The sequence below is a fragment of the Lissotriton helveticus genome, chromosome 8 (genome assembly GCF_964261635.1).
Source record: "Lissotriton helveticus chromosome 8, aLisHel1.1, whole genome shotgun sequence".
NCBI classification, from domain to species: Eukaryota; Metazoa; Chordata; class Amphibia; order Caudata; family Salamandridae; genus Lissotriton; species Lissotriton helveticus.
This window is the reverse complement of record NC_136069.1, coordinates 325152932-325174228: the sequence shown is the minus strand read 5'-3', so window position 1 is coordinate 325174228 and position 21297 is coordinate 325152932. Positions and strand designations below refer to the sequence as shown.

General features: G+C 44.6%; 1 protein-coding gene across 1 annotated transcript in view; it reads left to right on the top strand.

Annotated features, from left to right (window-relative positions):
* The window catches only part of MIPEP (mitochondrial intermediate peptidase), a 574688-nt gene that overhangs the window by 366773 nt on the left and 186618 nt on the right, over positions 1 to 21297 (top strand). Inside the window, exon 15 of the mRNA XM_078657099.1 lies at positions 20338 to 20412. Coding sequence (XP_078513225.1) covers positions 20338 to 20412 — 75 coding nt within the window. The remainder of the gene's footprint in view (positions 1 to 20337; positions 20413 to 21297) is intronic.

Genomic DNA, 21297 nt, shown 5'->3' with positions numbered 1-21297 from the left:
CATTTCTTCGCCATGAGGGCACTCCCTGACAATCTCTGGTGGCCAGTCTTTTTCAGCTAACAGGATATCATAGCCTTTAGATAAGTTATCCCAAAAGAGACCTCTTATTTTCCTAGTTTTGTCCCCCTCTATACGCAATGTTATTTCGTATAATTTATGGGGTTTGCTAACTCTGGTGTCCGCAGTTTCCACCTGAATGTATTCATTCGTGTCCACTGTCTCCAGAAGATTCATCAGGATCTTGCGAGCTATGGTCACTTCTGCTGCGCTGTCTAGCATTGTCTGGGCCCACTCTCTGTTTTTCAGTTGTGTCCTCAGTATCCTCGGCATGTTTTATTTTAATACTGGCTACCTTCTTTCTTGGATATTGTAACTTTTTACTTTGATGAGCAGGTTCCTTGTCTTTGGACTTGACGTGCTCTTCCTTGTGTTCTGACCGTCCTCTTCTTTCCGATTTCTGTGAGGAAGTCTGAAAAGATCGAGAGGGACGTGTATCAATATCTTGATATCTGTCAGGTTTTCTTAATTTATCCCTATCTCTAAGGTTGTATCTTTTCTCAGGGAGCTCCCTTTCCTCTTTCTGGAGATCTATCTCTCCGTTGAGAAGACCTTCCTCTGGACTGAAAACGTTTTTCTTTGGGAGTGGATTGTTTGTTACCAACCCAACTCTTTTTTGGAGTATTCATATTATTTTTAATAAATGTTTTTTCAGGATTTTCAGTTAGTTGGGGTTTTATTGGTTTCCCTCCCAAACTATCTCTTCCTAGTTCTTCATAGGATTTATCTATGATTCTGGAAAGTTCAAAAGGTTGTTCTTCTATATCTGTTTCTTTCAATTTCTGGAGATATGTTATGTCGTCCATTGCCAATTGAACTAATTCTCTATATGCTTTTATTAATTCTTTTATTTTAACTAAAAGTTCTTCGCTTGACATTTTTTCTATGTCGGATTCTGGTGCGTAGCTGGCTAGAACCGTCAACGTAGCTCCTGGTCTACCTAGTGGACCGAGCCTGGTAATGTGATTTTGATGTTTTAGGGCGCCATTAAACCAGAGCAGGTGCTCTTGGTAAGTTAGTGGAATTTCAACGCCCTCGAAAGGAGCGTATTCATTCGGAGGTTCCTCTATTTTGTAATAGTGGAAGTCGTGTGTCACAGCATTTGCTGCTGGAAAATGTATCCATGAATAGAATACCTCTGTCTGCTGATATTCATGGGCCTCTACCACGAATATGAATGTACCACCTCTCGATGATAGTCCATTTTCTATAAGTTTAAGAGTTATAGTTCTTCTTACATTAACCGGAATGATTATAACATTCGGGTCTGCATTTTGGAGACTTGTGTCTTCCGTTAAAAGTTGAGCTGCTATTCGAGCTCTCTCCCTTTCGTCTTCACTTTCTCCCATTTTACTGACTGAAAGTTTTGTTGCAGAGCAAGTTTCAAGGAAACAAATATTAGATGCACAATATTTTGGAACACTGTATCCTTCAACGTTGACTAAACCAAAAACTAATACATAGGAATCTCTTCCTACTAAGTTCCGGCGGATATTAACCGTTTACCTACTCCAGACGTCTTTTGGAGGTTTTACGGTAAAAGGGGTCTGTGTGAAAAGCACGACTGAGTTACTCTAGTGTCTTGCGTTAGATTATCGCCTTACCAAACGTTGGGCGCCATGTAGTGTAGTTCCTATATTCCCAATAGGCTCTGCGCATTGGAATAATATAAACAGCAGTGTAGACGTAGGACTGAGGTCGACTAGATCTCTACTGACTATATTAGAATTAATTAGTTTTGCCAGCTAGCTCAGAGGTCACTAGAAACTTTCTCGAATGTTCAGGAAAGAGTTAACCGTCCTGATTTAGACAAGAAGGGATTCGTTTCTGACAACCGCATAAACATAACAACTTTGCTCCATCAGAATAAAGAGTGTATCTCTAGAGTCGTGTGAAAACAATAGACCGTTATTTCACTCAATCAATCGTGCATACTTAGTTTCACCAGAGTGCAGAGAAATAGAGAGACGGGCGTTTTCAATAAAAGGTGTTATTTATTGAGCAGTTTTCTTTCTCATGCAAGAGAAGTGAGTTGCCACAATTGCAATACTTATCATGAAGTAAAGTGCGTACAGTAAAAGGAGTATTATGAAATAATACTGTAAAAGCATTGATATGGTTTCTTAGCCATATGATACTTTGAAATGGATATAATATATACATACATAAAAACATTGACTAACGTACTCAACTGGTGCTTCTAAGATACGCCTACCCCGGTGTACCTGACCTAAGCCTAATACGTGGGAAGGAGTAAGTAAGTTGCAGTTTAAGTTAAGTTGGTTTTTGCCAAGAATCTCAATCAAGAATTCTCTTAAGGGTTTAGTCAGCTCCGTACCTTGGTAATAGAATGTAGGAGGTCTTGTATCGCTCTCTCAGGGCTCGATCTCCCAGCAACCCGCAAGGGTGACTGGAAACACCGGAGCTGGATTTTCTCGGCTGGAGAAAAAGACAGCGTCTCTCTCAGTGCATCAAAAGGGAGGGGCGGCTTCCTTCGGCTTCTCGCATCAGCTGGGCTTTGGGCAAGTAGATAGCCGCTCTGCTCCAAACCACCGTGTGTTTGCTTAAGGCAACGTTGGTATATTTATACCAGGAGGGTGCCCGGTTTGACGTAAGGTTGGACATAAGACGTCACTAAGAACTAACAGTTCTTGCTGGACTCTAGGAGTTCTTGTGCAAATCAAAACAAGAGCAGGGGGATTTCCCTGGCTGCTGGAGGCTTGGTTTGTTTAAAGGACGCTTTGTACTTTCTAGGAGTCTAGGGGAGTAGCCTTGGGGCAAATGGGCCGGGGACTCCGACGAGGTCTCAGCAATCCTGCTGTGGGGACTTACCGGTGGTAATAGGAGGGGTTCTTGGCCCAGAGGACTCTTAGCATCCATGGGGACTTCATCCCCCCTATGAATAGAGCACCAGGCGGTGCATTTGCAGATTGGTTGAGAAACGGGGCGGAGCCTCTGACATGCTCTCAGCAATCCCACTGTGCGAGACTTACTGGTGGTAACAGGAGGTGTTCTTTGCCCCCAAGGACCCTCAGCATCCAAGGGGACTTCATCCCCCAATGAGTTTGCACCAGGGGGCGTGTTTGCACAGTGGTGAACAAAGGGGGTGGACCTCCGACAAGCTGGCAGCAATCCTGCTGTGTGGGACTTACCACTGGTAACAGGAGGGGTTCTTGGCCCGAGTATCCCCAGCACCCAAGGGGACTTAATCCCCTAACGAGTAGTGCACAAGGAGGTGCGCTTGCAGAGTGGTTGAGAAAGGGGGAGGGTCTCCGACAAGCTTTCAGCAATCCCGCTGTGTGGGACTTACTGGTGGTAACAAGAGGGGTGCTGGCCCTGAGGATCTCCAGCACCCAAGGGGACTTAATCCCCAACAAGTAGTGCACAAGGAGGTACGTTTGCAGAGTGTTTGAGAAAGGGGACGGGTCTCCGACAAGCTCTCAGCAATCCCGCTGTGTGGGACTTACTGGTGGTAACAAGAGGGCTGCTTGGCCTCCAAGGACCATCAGCATCCAATAGGACTTCATCCCCAAACAAGTAGTGCGCCAAGAGAAGTGTTTGCAGAGTAGTTGAGAAAGGGGGCAAATTCGCAAAAAAATAAAAGCCAAAATGCTTTTGGCCCTTGTGGGCTCCCTGGGGGACTGCAGCACCAGGCCTAGGCGGTCATGGTATTCCTACCCTACCCCCTTGTCTTTATTTCGTGTGTTTTTCTTGGAACTCAGCTGAGTGCGAGTCCCAAGAGGGATGCAGACACTTCCTGGTTGAAGTGCTGGCAGCAAGTCAGATCTCTGCACGAGAACCAGAGGATTTGTGGACGATTTGCGCCTCTAGATATACAAATTTGTTTTCTTTTGAATAATTCTAAAACTACTGAATAGATTTACACCAAATAACAAAAAAACACTTTCTGGAACAACATCTAGCTTTCTGCCAAATTTTATGTAATTCCGGTCAGCGGTTCGGGCTGTAGTGATGTCTTAAGTTCCTATGGAAATTAACATGGGAAATAGACATTTTTTTACAGGCCCCCTCCCTTTTTCTTGGCCCCCGCTTGACAGATAGCCCTAAAACTTTGCATGCACAATATATATATATATATATATATATATATATATATATATATATATATATATATATATATATATATATATATATATGTATGTATGTATGTATGTCAATGGTCCCTGGGTTACCGGTAACCCAAAATACTTTCCACCACTTCTCCGACGTCAGAAGAAAAGGAGGGACGCTCTGGAAAGTTTGCAGATATATAATTTATTGCTGCAGAAAGCATTCTGCAGCAATAAATTATATATCTGCAAACTTTCCAGAGCGTCCGTCCTTTTCTTCTGACGTCGGAGAAGTGGTGGAAAAAAATATATATATGTTATATATATATATATATATATATATATATATATATATATATATATAAAATCAAGGCTCCTCCTCAGCACGCTCTGCGCTCGCAGACACCGCTTCCACGCCAGCAGCAAAGAGGAACGGACCAACGAAGTCAGCAAAAGATGTTTTTATTACAAAACAGAACCAGCGACGCGTTTCGAGCTAAAAAGCCCTTGTTCACGCTGCCATATATATATTGTGTATACACTCACATATTCAAAAATCTGGCCACCCTAAGATGCTTAACAGTTGATCCAATTGCCATCAATACATACACAAAATTCAGATACAATTGTTGATCTGGTGCAGATACCCAAGCTAGAGACCAACATTTGTTCTGCAGTTCATAGGCGTCTGTTTCTGAAAACACTGAAAATAACTACACACATTCTGGCAGGAGATGCAGTGCATCTGTAAAATTCCAATGCACAGGGACATCACAATAGTTTGTTTCGCAAGTCCATGTTTGTTTCGCCAGTTTCTACATATGAATTTAATCCATATATGGGACTACCACATTACACACTAAGGAGGAAATCCTGTCCGCACATTTATTCAATTTGACCGGTACAAAGTGTGCAAACGTATATGCCCATAACAAGATTATGTCAGAGCTAACTGTAGAACAATCCTTTGGATCAAATCAGTAAACCTTGTTATTTTGAGTCTACATGTAGCTTTTGGCTGTTTGCACTTTCTTCCTTTGGCATTGCACATATTGGTGCTGTGGCCTAGAGGTTTTTATGTGCAGCTATATCTAACAATAATGTAGTGCTTACTGCACAGGCCCTCATATTCAGTGAGCTGCAAAAACAGGAGTTCAAATTATCCCAATATTCATCATGATAGATAAAGAAAATAACCCGTTTAGAGCTAATTGTACCCGATGTACTTTTGCCGTACGGAAACCAAGGATATGCAGTTTGTACACCAACTAGTTTGCAAATGTGACTGTATTGTGCTATGTGCGTTATCTATTAATAAGTTCCACCACAAATTTTCCTTTCCCATGGGGTTGCAAAAATATCCTGCATTATGAGTAATAATAAGGCTGGTCACAGTTTGCTACTCCCTGTGACTGTCTGGTAATGCAGGGATGGAGGCCTGCAAGGGAAAGCAGACCTCATTTCCTGCATTTGCATTCTGAAATGGGTAACTTTTTTTATGCCGAATGGATTTATTAAAGGGACAGGTGCTGCTAAAAAAAATCCTGTTCAGCAACACTTGTGGAAACAAGCCAGGGATCTACTGCCTCCTATCTCCTGCCCCAACCGGCTAACATAATGTTTCCCTAAGGGGAATCTGTTTCACAGGTAAAACTTCCACTTTGTGAATTTGTTACCACTGCAACTCGGAGGTCAGTGACCGTTTAATGATTGGTGACCACAGTTGTAGTCAGAAACCATTGAAAAATTCCATTGTGAATTCCAAATTGAAGGGAGATGCCTCTTTCACACACCCTCCTATTTGTGATGCATAGTATATTGAAAAAAAAAACTTTTATGCAGAGGAAAGAATTTTTCGGGTCATAGAACAAATGTGATTCATCTTAAAAAGGATATTTGCCTTTGCAGTCCTTGTGTTTTTTCCATATTGCAGTCTTTGCAACCCTTATGCAGGGGCGGCTGGGGACATTTGAAAGTGGTGAGGCGTAAACTAATTTGCATATTGCACCGCAGCGAGCGCAGCGAGCGAGCCCGAACCACCTTGCATCCACCCATCCATCCACCCACCCACCCTGCATCCATACATCATTCATTCATCCACCCAGCCATCCATCATGCATCCACCCATCATGCATGCATCCATGCATCCATCCATACATCATTCATGCATCCACCCACCCATTGATCCACCCACCCATCCTGCATCCATACATCATTCATGCATCCACCCATCCACCCTGCATCCATACATCATTCATTCATGCATCCACCCATCCATCATGCATCCACCCATCATGCATGCATCCATCCATCCATACATCATTCATGCATCCACCCACCCATCCATCCACCCACCCTGCATCCATACATCATTCATTCATGAATCCACCCATCCATCCGCCCACCCACCCATCCTGCATCCATACATCATTCATTCATGCATCCACCCATTCATGCATCCACCCATCCATCCATCCACCCATCCATCCATCATGCATCCACCCATCATGCATGCATCCATGCATTCATCCATACATCATTCATGCATCCACCCATACATCATTCATGCATCCACCCATCCATCCACCCACCCTGTATCCATACATCATTAATTTATCCACCCATCCACCCATCCTGCATCCATACATCATTCATGCATCCACCCATCCATCATTCATGCATCCACCCATCCATCATGTATCCACCCATCATGCATGCATCCATCCATCATTCATGCATCCACCAATCCATCCACCCACCCTGCATCCATACATCATTCATTCATGCATCCACCCACCCATACATCATTCACTCATGCATCTGATAGAGCGCGCGAGGCCACCCGACCAACAGTTTTCGCCGTTTTCCGGCTTCAGGGCCCATATACTTTTCAAACCACCATCTACATCGATCAGGTGACTTCACGAGCTCTATCAAGTTGGTGTGTGTGTGTTCCCTGCTACCAATTTTCGGTGCACCCGACTTACCATCCACCGATGCGGGTGCCTAATGACCACAATGAATCAGGGAGCTAGCTGTAAAGGAAAGGCAGCAAAATACAAACCCAACCAATAACCTTCAAATACTGTTTAAATGACCACGGACAACTGGAAGTTTTAAAAATGTTTATCTAAATTCAATGTTTTTCTTGCATGAAGTACAGTAAATTAAGGCAATCAATAACCAAGATAACGTAAATCACATAGGCAGAAAGAAATAATGACAGAGTAATCATCAACTGTACTAATAATTTGTAACAAGAAAAATACTATATAAGTCAGTATTATCTAGACAGGGATAGACTAAGTGTGTGTGACTATAGAAGAGCTTATAATGAATAACACGCTTCACTTAAGGTGAAGGGGCCTTTGAGCAATCTAGGCAACGAAGTTCTAGACCATATCAGAAAATGACACACTGCTATGCAAAATATAATTTCTAACAATTGAGAAGACATAGGAATAACTTTGCAAAATTATAAATGACTGTTCAATAGTTGCGGAAAGACATGGAAATATAACATATGCAATGTTTAACTTTATTAAAGCAAAAGTTAGAAATTTAGAAGGTGCAAGAATTTCAAGAGGTTCAGAGTAATATTTACCTAGAAAAAGGTGTGGAAACCAAACCCTGGCCACGGGTCAGTTAAGGACAGGAAACCCTCAAGGAAGGATACCCCTCAAAGGACAGCAGGTGCAGAATGGACACCCAGGACAGGACAGGATACCCTCGGAAAAGGAATCAGGATAGGACCCTCAGGACAGGACAGCAAACCCTCAGGACAGGACCCTCTTCAGGCTAGGACCGGAACCCACAGTTCGGAAGCAACGCCTGCGCTACACCCGCTCTGCAGCTATCGATCAAGACCCCGATTGGGTCAGCGCACTCCCAGCTAAGTGCCTTGCCAGCACTTTAAGGTTCAGTAGAACCTCAGTCTATGGTCAAATTCGGACAGAGTGCTTCGCAGCGCTCTGTATCTTCAGTCACCTATTGAGTGCGTTGGGTCAGTGACAGGTCAGCTAAACCAGACAAGTCGGACGGTTCACTAGGTGAACCCAGGGTAGATATACAGTTTGGGGACAGTGTACCACCCCCCAATGTTGCAAAGTGTCAGAATCCCTCAATTTCGATTGGTCCTAAGGTAGGGTTTGGGTAACACACCAATCACAATACGCGAATTGAAGCCTTCATTAACATATTTGGGTACCGCCTAGCAGATTTGGGGTTCCCATGAGCTAACAGTAGCGCAACATTACATTGTATCACATAAGGAGCCACATTCGCTGTTCTCGCAGGGCAGAGGTGACTTTCTCAGGAGCATCTCGCCCATCACTGCCAGCTGGCTATGTTCCATCAGCCAAGGTCCCTCGTGCTGCCGAATGTCGCACAGGCGCAGAAGGGACCTCCAATATGGCTCTCCTCTCACTCAGACCCCCATTTCCCGCGGTACATGAAAAGTAAGCGAAAACAAATTAATACATAATAATGTCATTATGAAAAACACATCACAGGGTTGGTACTTTTAACTCATCATCAAGATATAAACTTATGCAATTAAATGTTAGCTACATTGAGACGGACACAAGAGCAGTGGCACGAGCTGTACCACATGATAAGCACAGCTATGAATTACGTATGCGCACAACTTTCCCTCCACTTCTGCAGACGCGTCAGGACACGTGAGTGTGGCTGACGCATGCGCAGTAACTAAAATACAAGTGGCGTCCATTTTAGAGGACATGGATTAAATTCATTAGAAATACACATAGGCAAGCGTCTTAAACTTTTACTCAAACTTAATATAAATGTTAGTAAGTCGTACATTTATTACCTTGTTATACATAAACGAGGTTCTTGATTTCGGCAAGCCGCAAAATATGCGAAGCTTTGCTTCATCACATCCACCCACCCATACATCATTCACTCATGCATCCACCCATCCATCATGCATCCACCCATCATGCATGCATCCATGCATCCATACATCATTCATGCATCCACTCATCCATCATGCATCCACCCATCATGCATGCATCCATCCATCATTCATGCATCCACCCATCCTGCATCCATACATCATTCATTCATGCATCCACCATCCATCCATCCACCCACCCATCCTGCATCCATCATTAATGCATCCATCCACCCATCATGCATGCATCCATCCATCATGCATGCATCCACCCATGCACCCATCCACCCACACATCCACCCAACAATCATTAATGCACCCACCCTGCATCCATCCATCATTCATGTATTTTTATGACCATATAACGTACACACAGCTTGTCAGTGTTCAATACCAGTCTCGAACCTTGTACTCCAGCACCAATGATACATGATTAATATTAATTGTTTTTAAAACATGTATTTATTCGACACCAATTTCACACCTTAGTCGGAACATCATTTTCATTTGTTTTTTAAAACATCTATTTATTTAACACCAAAGTCATGTATACATTTTTATGGCTCGATAAGAGGCTCGAACCTGGTTTCACAGCACCAAAGTTGGCCGCGCTAACCGTCAGACCACATCCTCTCCCCTTTGGTGTGGCCCTGCAGTTTTGATGGTACATATTCACACCAAAGTCATGTATACATTTTTACAACTTCGTGCCGTGAAATAAACGGGTGACCTGGAATAGACGCACACATTTCTGCAGCAGATGCTTTAATACACTGAACTATCTCAAGTCATTTGAGCTTGCGGAGTTAATGTGTGTCTGAAAGGGTAAAGAGAACCGTGCCAAGGAAGTGCGTCTAAGTCCAAAATAACTGTCTATTCGTTACTGGTCAAATTTCTACGCAGACGACCTTTGACATATGTACGTGGCCAAAAGCAATATATTAAATTGCATTTGCTTACAGATTAGACTATTGATTAAAGAAACAACTAATTCTGTGTCCAGCACTCCTTGCAGGACCCGGGCTATAGTACTGACTAGCCAATCCTGGCGCTGTATGCAGCGCCGGGATTGGCTGGGGGGGGGCACCATGACTGATCGCCCAGTCGCCATGTGCAACCCCGGGGCTGCGGCCCGCCCCCTGGTCCTCTCTCTAAGGGGAACTGCACAGGGGAAACAATCTGTGCATGCGCGGGCTAGTTTCTGCCCAAAAATCCACTTGCTCAGCTGCAGCAGGCCCAGCCTCCGCTCCCCCCCCCCCCCCCCTGCGCACTCCGGAAAAGTCGGGTGTCTCCTGGATTCCCGGCCGGCGGGTAGCGCGATTATTTTAATATTTTCATTTGTATTTTAGTGACGACGCGGTGGGTCCATGGGGCTTAGTGGGGCTACGCCCCTACGCCCCAATGGACGCACTGCGCCTGCCCTTATGCTTCTTTATATCTGGAGCCAACATCGACCCGCACCAAGCCTTTGTCCCTCTATGACATTATCAAGGTGCAGCTCCCATCTTTGGAAGATTCCCAGCCTTTGCAGTGAGGCCAGTACTGTCATATGTGGGAAGCCTTGTTAGGATCGGATTGAGACACAAGTCAGGACCTTCAAAGTGTTCTAAAAGATGAGGCGGACAATTTATTTAACCTTATTACACTGATGCTGGCCTGTATTTGGATTTGCATAATGACATTCACCTGGATATTTGCCCCTTAGTTGTTTTCCCACCTGGGCCCCCACCGAGGAGAGTGCCTATTTTTTGGTCTTATTCCACAGGACAGCACAAGTGCTGGATCTTCAGCTACGTACAGTAGAGACCAGGCCAGATCTGCTAATGACAATCTTGCAGCCTGGGCTTGCTTCTACAGAGTCCTTGCTGTCGTTTAACAAAGCTTTGACAGAAACTTTGATTTAGACCTGATCAAAACAGTGCTGAGATCCCACATCCCCCAGTAAGTCGCTCTGTAGCTAGGTGTCATTGGTCTGTCCTGGAGACATGGCTAACCGAACACAAAACTCCTAAAAGAGCCTAATGGTTCTGCATTCAGGATGGTTAATCCTAAAGCATTCTCCACTGCTCCACCAGATAGGGACTCAAAGCGCATTTGCGCATTCAGGAACAGTCTTTTTTTCTGCCAGTCTGGTTTTGGCAGAGGTATGCCTTCTAGGATGCTACATACATGCCCTTTGGGATATGGCCAGTGAGATCTTGCAGGCCATTCCAGATGAATTCTGGAATTAATTTTTTCAGACAATTCAAGACTGACTGTTTTGGGTTTGCTAGCTCTGGCCTGTCAATTTCATCATCAATGCCAACAATTTAGAGGATACTTTTAGGGTCATGCATTTCGCCAGAGCGAACTCTCACAAAACATGTAGGAGCCAATACTACCCTTTTGTGGCTCAAGAGTATGTGGTGGTGGCAGAAGCTGTGGCCCCCAACACAGACAGAATACCTTCTGTGACTGGAGCCAAGCTATTTTGATTTTCTCTCCCCTCTTCTGGGGCTGCCGGTATGAAGGAGGCAGAATTAGCTTTTACCTGCCTGGCAACCTTGCAGTTACCTCAGACACCTGGTGCAGGTTTCTCAGCACTTCTGCCCTCCCTTTCCTGTCCTACTTGTCTCACCCAGTAAGTTTAGTAAATGGTGGCCAAAGTAGCCATAGAGAGTCCCTGAAGCACCCTCTGTACTTTGTGTATGCCCAAAAATTCTGATTACTCGGGTCATTACTAGATGTACAATGTATGCACACCATACTTTGAGAGGACAAGTTCAAGATGTTGACTTTGGCCCAGGTTCTTTCTGCCTGGATCTGGGAGACTGGATGGTGCCCTTGGGTATGAACAATACATAATTTTAGATGTCCATTCTGCAATCTCACGGACGCTTCCTTCAGTTCATGGTGGGTCAGAACACTTTCAGTTTGCCGTCCTGTTCTGTGGCCTTACACCTTCCCCAGGTTTATACAAAGGTGATGGTTGCTGCCCATCTTTGAATGCTCGAAATACACTTATTCCTGTACCTTAACGACCGTCTGTTGAAAGCAGACTCCCCGCAATCAGTCATGGACAACCTGGAGACAGCTGTCTTCCTCTGTAATCCCTGGGGTGTGCCATCGACAAGTCCCACCTGCAACCTACAAAAAGAACATGGGCTCTCCTGGACACATTAGTGTTCCAGGCCTTTCCACACCCATTCAGTTTATGAATCTGTTTCAGACTCATTCCCGGGTTCTGGCTTGGACCGTTCTTGTCCTGTGCATCCTGCTGGTCCCTTATGCCCATTGGCAAATGCAGGAATGCAGGATGTACAGTGGAAGCTCCATCTGTAGTGGCTGTAGGGCTGAGGTTGCCTCTCGGACAGCATCTCTATTTCAGAAGAGTCGTTCTGGGGATTTCAGCGATGGAAGGTGGACACCATCCTGACCTGTGGCAGTCTGTTCTCACTAACTCCAACTAGAGATCACAATTTTGACAGATCGATTTTTCTGGGCTGGGAGAGGTGTTAATCAGGGTGGTTTTTGGTGACGCCACATATATCTCCTGGAACTTCATGCCAGTTAGTTGACTCTGAAGGCTTTCTTTCTGTCCATCAAGGGGAAGTTGGTTCAGGTCTTGATGGACACAACCATTGTGTAGTACTGAAACAAGGCAGTTGATGTGGAGTTGAGAGTCCTGTTCCAGGAAGCACTACGACCCTGGAGATATCATGACCTCCAAAGGTTCTCTCATGGCCAATCATAGGACAGGCTCATTGAATGATTGGGTGAACAAGCACACCAGATGTCAACTGCAAACCACAAATAAATGGCTTCTGCATCCTGAGGTGGTTCAAGGAGTCGTTGCCTGGTGAGATGTGCCTTGGATAGATCATTTCACCATGCCCATGAATGCACAGTGTCCCCATTACTACTCGCTGAAGTTTTTGCTTCACTGTTCCCTTGGGAGACACATTGCGCCGACAGTGGGACTCTGGTTTTCTGTACGCATTTCCACCTTCACTACTTCCGCCCCGAGTACTACAAAAAGGTAAGGAGGAACCGAGCTTAACTAATCCTGATAGCTTGCTTGGGTCAGAAGAGTGTGGTACTCTGACGTGCTGAGGCTGAGCAAGTGTGAGTTTTGCTCTGCCTACCTATTCTGGAGAACCTTGTGTTTCAGCAGCAAGGCACGGTCCTGCACTCTAATCTCTAGAACTTACACCTGAATGTTTGGAGATTGATCAGCACCAACTGGATGGATGTGATCTCCCTGCAGAAGTAGTGGATGATAGTCTTGCAGCTCATTACTCGTCTATCAAGTCCATTTATTCTTGTCTTTGGGCAAAGTTTGTGGCCTGGCACAGAGACTGTCAAGTTGACCCTCTTCAGGACAAGCTGTCTGATGTTCTAATGTTTGTTTTGTATTGTTGGCTAACCCCTGATTGACACTCATCTAAGTTTATTCACTCTTATATTCTTAGTGATCAGACTTTAATTCAATATATGTGCAGACGACAGTAAGTCTTATTTGTCTCTGAACTATACAGTTTGTATCCAACACACACTCCACAAACTCTGGTTCATGTCAACCTCTGATTGCACCACCTTTTGCGTCTTGTCCCCTACTATCCTGGTTTCAAACTAACCTTCAGTCATGTGTATTAACAGTTAATATTCTGCTTTATCATTAATCATCGACTTTTTGGGTTGACCTTATCTGTATGCAGCAGCAGAGGATAAGTCCTACTATGATGCTGAACTGGATTAAGTTACTATATTCAAACCCTACAGCTATAGTGAAATTCGGTTACAGTTTTTCCCCTGAATGGAACATTGAACCGAGGCACTAGACAAAGTTGCCCCATATCCACTATTTTGTTTGCCCTAGGCATAAGTAGGTCAACCCCTTGGCATGCCACTTGAGGAGATATGGGCTCCATAATGCTTTGCAATCATTGGACATCCGCCACGCAATATCTTTGTATACAGCTACCATACTTCTGTACATTAAAGGCCCATCCTAGACCCATCCCAATCCGGATTCCGAAGAAACCACAGCACCGAGACAGCCCTCATCGCCACCACAGACGACATCAGGATCCAGCTAGACAACGGCAAAACATCAGCCTCATCCACCTGGACCTGTCAGCCGCCTTCGACACAGTCTGCCACCGCACACTAAAGACACGCCTCCAGGAAGCCAGAATCCACGAGAAGGCCCTGGACTGGACTACATCCTTCCTCTCTGGCAGAACCCAGAGCGTCCGCCTCCCCCCCCCTTCCTCTCTGAAGCCACCAACATCATATGCGGCGTACCCCAGGGATCATCGCTCAACCCAACGCTGTTCAACGTCTACATGGCCCCCCTCGCTCACGTCGCCCGCCAGCACGACCTCAACATCATCTCCTACGCCGACGACACCCAGCTCATCCTCTCCCTCACCAAGGACCCACATTCTGCCAAATCCAACCTCCACGAGGAAACAAAGGCCGTCGCCGAATGGATGAGAGGCAGCCGACTGAAGCTGAACTCAGACAAGACGGAGGTCCTCATACTTGGATCCACCCCCTCTGCCTGGGTCGACTCATGGTTGCTGACCACGCTGGGAACAGCACCGACACCCACCGACCTCGCACGCAACCTAGGAATCATCCTCGACTCCTCCCTCTCCATGTCGAAGCAGATCAATGCCATCTCCTCCTCCTGCTACAACACCCTCCGCATGCTCAGCAGAATCTACAAGTGGATCCTCACCGAAACAAGAAGAACGGTGACACAGGCCCTTGTCAGCAGCAGGTTGGACTACGACAACGCACTCTACGCAGGAATCCCGGCCAAACACCTGCAACTACTGCAATGCATCTAAAGTGCCTCCGCCCGACTAACCCTCAACGTCCTTCGCCACAGCAACATCACCCACCACCTGAGAGGCCTACACTGGCTCCCCATCAACAAGAGGATCACCTTCAAGCTACTCACCCATGCACACAAAGCACTCCACAACACCGGACCAGCCTACCTCAACAGCAGACTCAGCTGCTACACCCCCACCCGCCAGCTCCGATCCGCCACCCTCGCCCTAGCCGCTGTCCCCCGCATCCAACTAACGACCTCCGGTGTCAGATCCTTCTCCTTCCTCGCCGCCAAAACATGGAACAACCTCCCTACCCACCTACGGCAGACCCAAGACCTGCTCACCTTCGGAAGACTCCTCAAGACCTGGCTCTTCGAGCAGTAGCGGCACCCCCCTCCCCCCATCCCCATAGCGCCTTGAGACCCTCACGGATAAGTAGCGTGCTCTATAAATACCATGATTTATTGATTGATCAGCATAGCTACGAAGTAGAATGGAACTATTGTATTGTACCATTTATATAGCTCTCACTTACCCCTATGTAGAGCTGTGAAGTGCTTTCCTACATGAGTAGCATGGGTGTGTGAAATGAAGCAAGTTATCTTTGCTTTTATCCTATATTGAAGGTGTTTTCATTTCGTCTGTGATGGCCACACCCGAGGTACTTTTATTGTGTTCAAGAGATGAAACTCTTAGCGGTTTGATGTTGAATACATTTTGAACACTTTCAGGCCTCAAAGTGATCTGGCATAAATCCTGCGGGTTTTTGCACCATTGGGCTGTTTTCGATCCCCTGTTTTCATACTTGTGGACTAACACAACCTTTAGATATTATGTGCAATTTTGGAAGAAGCCACTATTGTCAACGATGGATAGGTTTGTACTGTCCAAAATTATCACTTCCTCTCCTGCTGCAGCAGCTTACCTTACTATACTTTGACACCAGTAACCATGCCCCCGTTCCCTATTTCAATAACTATGGGCTTGATGTACACAATTTACATTAGAAAAATGTGGTTGCAAACTGAGCACCAACTTTTTACGAATGGAGAAGAATTGTGTAAGCCAACTTATGTACTCATAGCTTGGTTAACAAAATTCACAAAATTCCAAATCATAGTGGGTCGTAATCCGACCTACCTCATCAATAATAATGAGGTAGGTTGCAACTTGCGACTCATTACTATTGGATGCCATCACGCGATTGGTGGCCTTTTGGTGTCAGTAGACCACCAACAGTCTGTGACCCCATTTAAATAAAATAAGCTTTTAGTTTTAAAATGCAGGCCGTTTCCTTAAATGAAATAGGGCTGCATTTCCACCCAGCAACCAGCTATCCAAAGTCTTTATACAATCCGAGTTCGCCAATTGTAACAGCGAAATGTACTATTTGTTAAATGTGTATATATATTCTGTCAAAGAAAACAATAAAAATATATTACAAAAAAAAAAAAGAAATAGGGCTGCATTTAAAAAGAAACTCCAGATTCAGTAACTTTTCAATGTTTTGTGACCGGATTACGTTCATAAAACAATGATATATACTATAATGAATTGCTTTTTGGAAAAGACGACCAAAATACTCCCCTTCCAAATAGCGATTCTTTATGCCTTTCTAAACCCATTTTGCGATTCAGTAACATTACCAAGTCGTAAAATGGAATTAGTAGATTTAAAAAAGATATTTTGCTGTCGCAAACTGTGTGATTTTTCAAATCGCAGGCTTTGCTACCCCTAAATGGCTTTGAACATCGGGCTCTTGATCTAATATTGCTGCTGTTGATATTAAATTGGATAAGAAAAAAGTTTGCACCAGATGGTGTGCCTCCCAGTTTCAGTGGGTGGGCTGGGAACTCCATACTATGAGTACTATTATTTTGATGCACATCTAGTTGAGGCGTAATTCACTCCTGAATCTGTAAAATTAGAGCCAACTTTTTATCTGCAGAGGCACACTCAGAGGAGCTGTGGGGATTGGTGTCTGACAACCTGTTCCCAAACTGATTTCCACAGCTAAGTACTCCTAGAGTAGATATCTCACTGTGTGAAATATGTAGAGCACCTGCTCTTGAGATGGGCATTATACAGGGCAGTACGGCTTCCTCAACTCAACCAATGCAACGCTCTTCAACTTTGAACCTGTTTCGCTGAAGAGTTCCCTAATAGTTTTAAATAACGTAAAATCAAGCTCTCCTTCCTCCGACCCCCAATTTGTTAGCTTTAGGGGCCTGTGTAATTAACCCTTTGCAAGCATGGTGCTTAGTATGTCAATAGTGATAGCCACAAAATCAAGCTCTTGGAAACAAGCTAAAATTCTGTCCCTGTTGAAGAAGCCATCTGTGGACCCAGAGGTGCAGTCTAATTACAGACCTATTTCCTTTTTTCCGGCACTATCCAAGATATTGGAGAATCACGTAAATCAGTAGCTCTCTGGATATATGGAATCCAATAACCTGCTCCATCCTGGCCAATCCTACTTTAGACCCTACTTTAGTACTGAGACAGCACATATGGAGGTAACTGAATACATTAAAGGCACTTTAGATGTCAGGGGAAAGGCTGTGCTGATCATGTTAGACCTATCAGCAGCCTTTGATAAAGCCCACCCCCACTCCAGACTTCTGGCACGCCTTCAGTCCATTGGTATAGTGGGTCAAGCCTTGGACTGGCTCACCTCCTTTTTGGAAGACAGAACTCAACAGGTTTGGATTCCTCCTTACTCTTCGAAACTGAGCGGGTTGACAGTTGGAGTCCTCCAGTGCTTTCCTTTGAACCTAACACTATTTAATATATATATCTCATCCCTCTTGCTCAAATAGCAGAAACCCTGGGGTCAAAAGGTGTATCTTATGCCAATGCTATTCAGCTGTTCTCGTGGCAAGTGAGATGTTTTTTCAGGGATGCTGATTAAAACCGGCCTGACTGCAGTCTTTCATTGGATGGCTGTACACCAGCTGAAGTGCATGCTGACAAAACATAAGTTATTTTTTTTGCCCTCTCCCTCCAAGCCGTCAGGGAGGCATAGTCAAGAACCCAGTGGTCAGATTTGATCTTTTGAACCACAAATTATGTCAGTGGTTGGCACTTGCTTTGGTATACTGCCCTTTCTAAAAATGCTTCTACACTATCGGTCCTTCTCTGCAACAAAAGACCCTGTTTTCTGGGCCCTGGTTACCTCGAGGTTGGACTACTGTACTGTCTATTTTGGGCTGCTGGAGTACCTGCTGGAGAAGCTACAGGTGGTCCAAAATTCAGCGGTTCGATTTCTTTTGATTTTGCCAGTTAGAGCGTGTGTGTCCCCTCATCTGCGAAAAGAATCCTGTTCAAGGCACTTATGCTAGTCCATGGGGCAATGTACCAGACAGGCCTGGTGTACGTCAGAACAAGGTTCAGTTTCTATGCCCCATCAAGACACTTGAGGTCAGCCAATAGACTGTTAGCAGTGACCCCCCAGAATTTGGCGTGTCAGAGCGGGAGGTAGGTCTCTTGCCCATCCTGGACCAATGGCCTGCAATAAACTTCCTTTCGAGCTCCACACGTTAAGCAATGTCGCAGTGTTTTTAAAAAAGCCGAATACCTGTTTTTTTTGTGCAGGATTAAAACTTTCGAATTTACCTTCAAATTTTCAGAACGTACCATCACTTGACCTGTGTTATGTGCCGTGACACGCCTCGGAGTAGTTGCATGTGTTACAAGTCGCTTTCTTATCATATCATTGAACTGCTTGAAGAGTTGGCAGGAATCATACTGTCCACCAACATGGGCTATGGAGGCTCTTTTCTTTTAACATGTATTCCTCTAGAGCCCTCCAAACTGTTGCAGAAGTGCAGGACAACTATGGAGTGCCACTGGGACGGTTGCAGACATGGTGGACTAGTATGTACAGTCACAATAATTTGGGCTAGTGGATGTTTTGAGCCAATGACTGAAACGATTTTGGGGTTCCGGGCTGATACCCATTTAATCAATATAGCCTACTATTAGACCTCCTGAAGCCACTCACTGGATTGGGGGCCAGTCGGGAGGGACGTGTTGGTAGAGATTTTGGAGAGGAGGAGATGGCTGCCTCTGCAGCTCAAACCTCCAGCAACAGTAGTTTTAAATTGCGTCAATTTAATTTCCTCAATCAAACCAGACTGCATAGAATATTTTGTACAACCTCAGGTGACTGCGCTATGTGCCATCATCCCCTGACTTCTATGTGTTATAGAGGGGCTTATGCCAGCGATGACCAGGTACTGAGACGAGGTCTGCTCTCCAGCTAACATGGCCTTAAATGTCAAATTAACCATCACCTCAGAAGTATTCGTACTAGAACCATTACCACTTAAAGGTTCAGGAAAATACAAGCATAGAATTGCAGAATTAACACTAGTACTAACCACGTGCAGGATAGAGGTCACATGGAAATCCTGTCATGCACCACCATACACAACATGGATCTTCAGTGTCATCAGATGGGTGCCAGCCAAGGTAGCCTTCCTTCATATAATAGCCACGAGGCAGGAAAGTGTACCTTATGTGAAACATTGGGAGTCGCCCGTCTCTAAGTAATGCAAAATTTCGATGATCTACCCCCTTGAAACACTATACCTGCTGCACCAGGGTCTACGTTATTATACCTACTAGATGCACAATGCAGACGTTACTACTATGACATGGCGGGCAACCAATGTTATGATGTCGTAATTCAAATGTTCTTTTTTACACAGATTTGAGAAGACTTATTGTGCTTGACGTTGTGATACCTATTATTAATTTTGTTTTTTATAGTCTTCCTCACCTGTCAACGTTTTGCCACTTGTTGATTATGATTGGTCGACTCACCTGCCGACGATCTAATCCTACCTAAAGGAAAAATGGCTACAAACTGTTCTGTACGTTTCTGTGTGTTGTGTTAAAACCTCATTAAAATAGTTTTAAAAAAAACAAAGTTTCTATTGACAACATGAACAGTTTGACAGATCCTGTTGTGTTTTTGGATGGCCTGTAGGACTCATGCTTTAGGAGAGGTTTCTAAAAGTGTTCAGGATGAGAATAAAAGAGTACCTCACGTTTCTTTTCTGAGATTTGAATGGGAAAACGAATGTTTATTGCAAACATATGACTGCCACGTCTAGACCTAGGCATGTTTTCTATTTTTCTTTATTTTAGTTTTTCTTCTTTGTTTTATTTTTGTGCCATGAGCTTGCAATACAAAAATAATCATTGCAGAGAGGCCAGACCTCCTTTCTTTGCCTTTGCCAATTTCTAAATTGCATGATCAACATCTCTTTATAGTAGTGTCACCCAGTTGCGAAAGGACTTAAGTCCCAGAAATAGCTAGGCTACCCCTGCCCACTTTGGCCAACTCAGTAGAAATGTTACGTTTCATATTGAATATAGAAGTCTGCAACGGTACATTATTTTTGTTTGACTGTGGCCCATTAAGACCAGATATGTTCTGTTTTTTTATTTTCCTTTCTTATAGGCACTGCCCAAAAGCATGGTCTCTCGTCTCTGTGAGTCTAAAAAGGTTTGTGCAGCTGCAGATTTACAACTTCAGGTATGTGTAATCATGTATATGATGTTCAGATGAAGAATTGAAATTGATGCTGTCCTGCTGGTTCATTGAGTTGCACACCTCCATTCCTCAGTCACTTCCATCTTTCACAACCCTAACATTGCAATGCAATCTAAAGGTGATGAACAGTAGTCCTGGTTGTTGAAATGTGAATTTGAAGGGTCAAAATATGGTTGACATCAATGTTTAACCCCTTCGGTGCTGATGACGGCCCCCGTCCGTCATGCACCGCGGTGGGCGTGTGCTGATGACGGCCATGAACCCGCCCACTACGGTAAACGCCGCACAGGCGCAGAATCGCGGCCGCGCCCAAGGGGTTAAATGAGTGAATTGACAATGATCAAGAAATCCAGATGGAGTAGGTGGATTTTAATGAGTAAATCGCTACTTTTGTCTAATTTGATAAATGTAGGAAATATGCAGGTATGACTGAATCATTGTTTAGTGATGGGGATCGCTCCATAGAAATAATGTAAGTAGGTTGTTGGGTAGGTTTATGCTCTGCATAATTACAGAAACCATAAACTACACAACACTCCCTTTGTTTATAACTAAGCAACAATGCACTGAATCCCTACTAAATGAACTTGCCTCTCCTTGGGCAAGTACCTCACAAGAAAACAATTGTAACATGAAAGAGCGAGCAGTTGTACACCACCTCACGAGCTGGATCAAACTAAAGGCAGCTGCACAGAAGAGCACACCAGGAAAATGTACACCCATGCACCTCCAAGATCGGTCAATGACACGCCTTTGCACAACAATGACAGAGGTGGCAAACACTTACCCATGCCAGTAGGGAAGGCACAAATACAAAGAGAAACTTAAAACAACTGAAAGGCTTAATCCAGTGTTCCCAAACATACA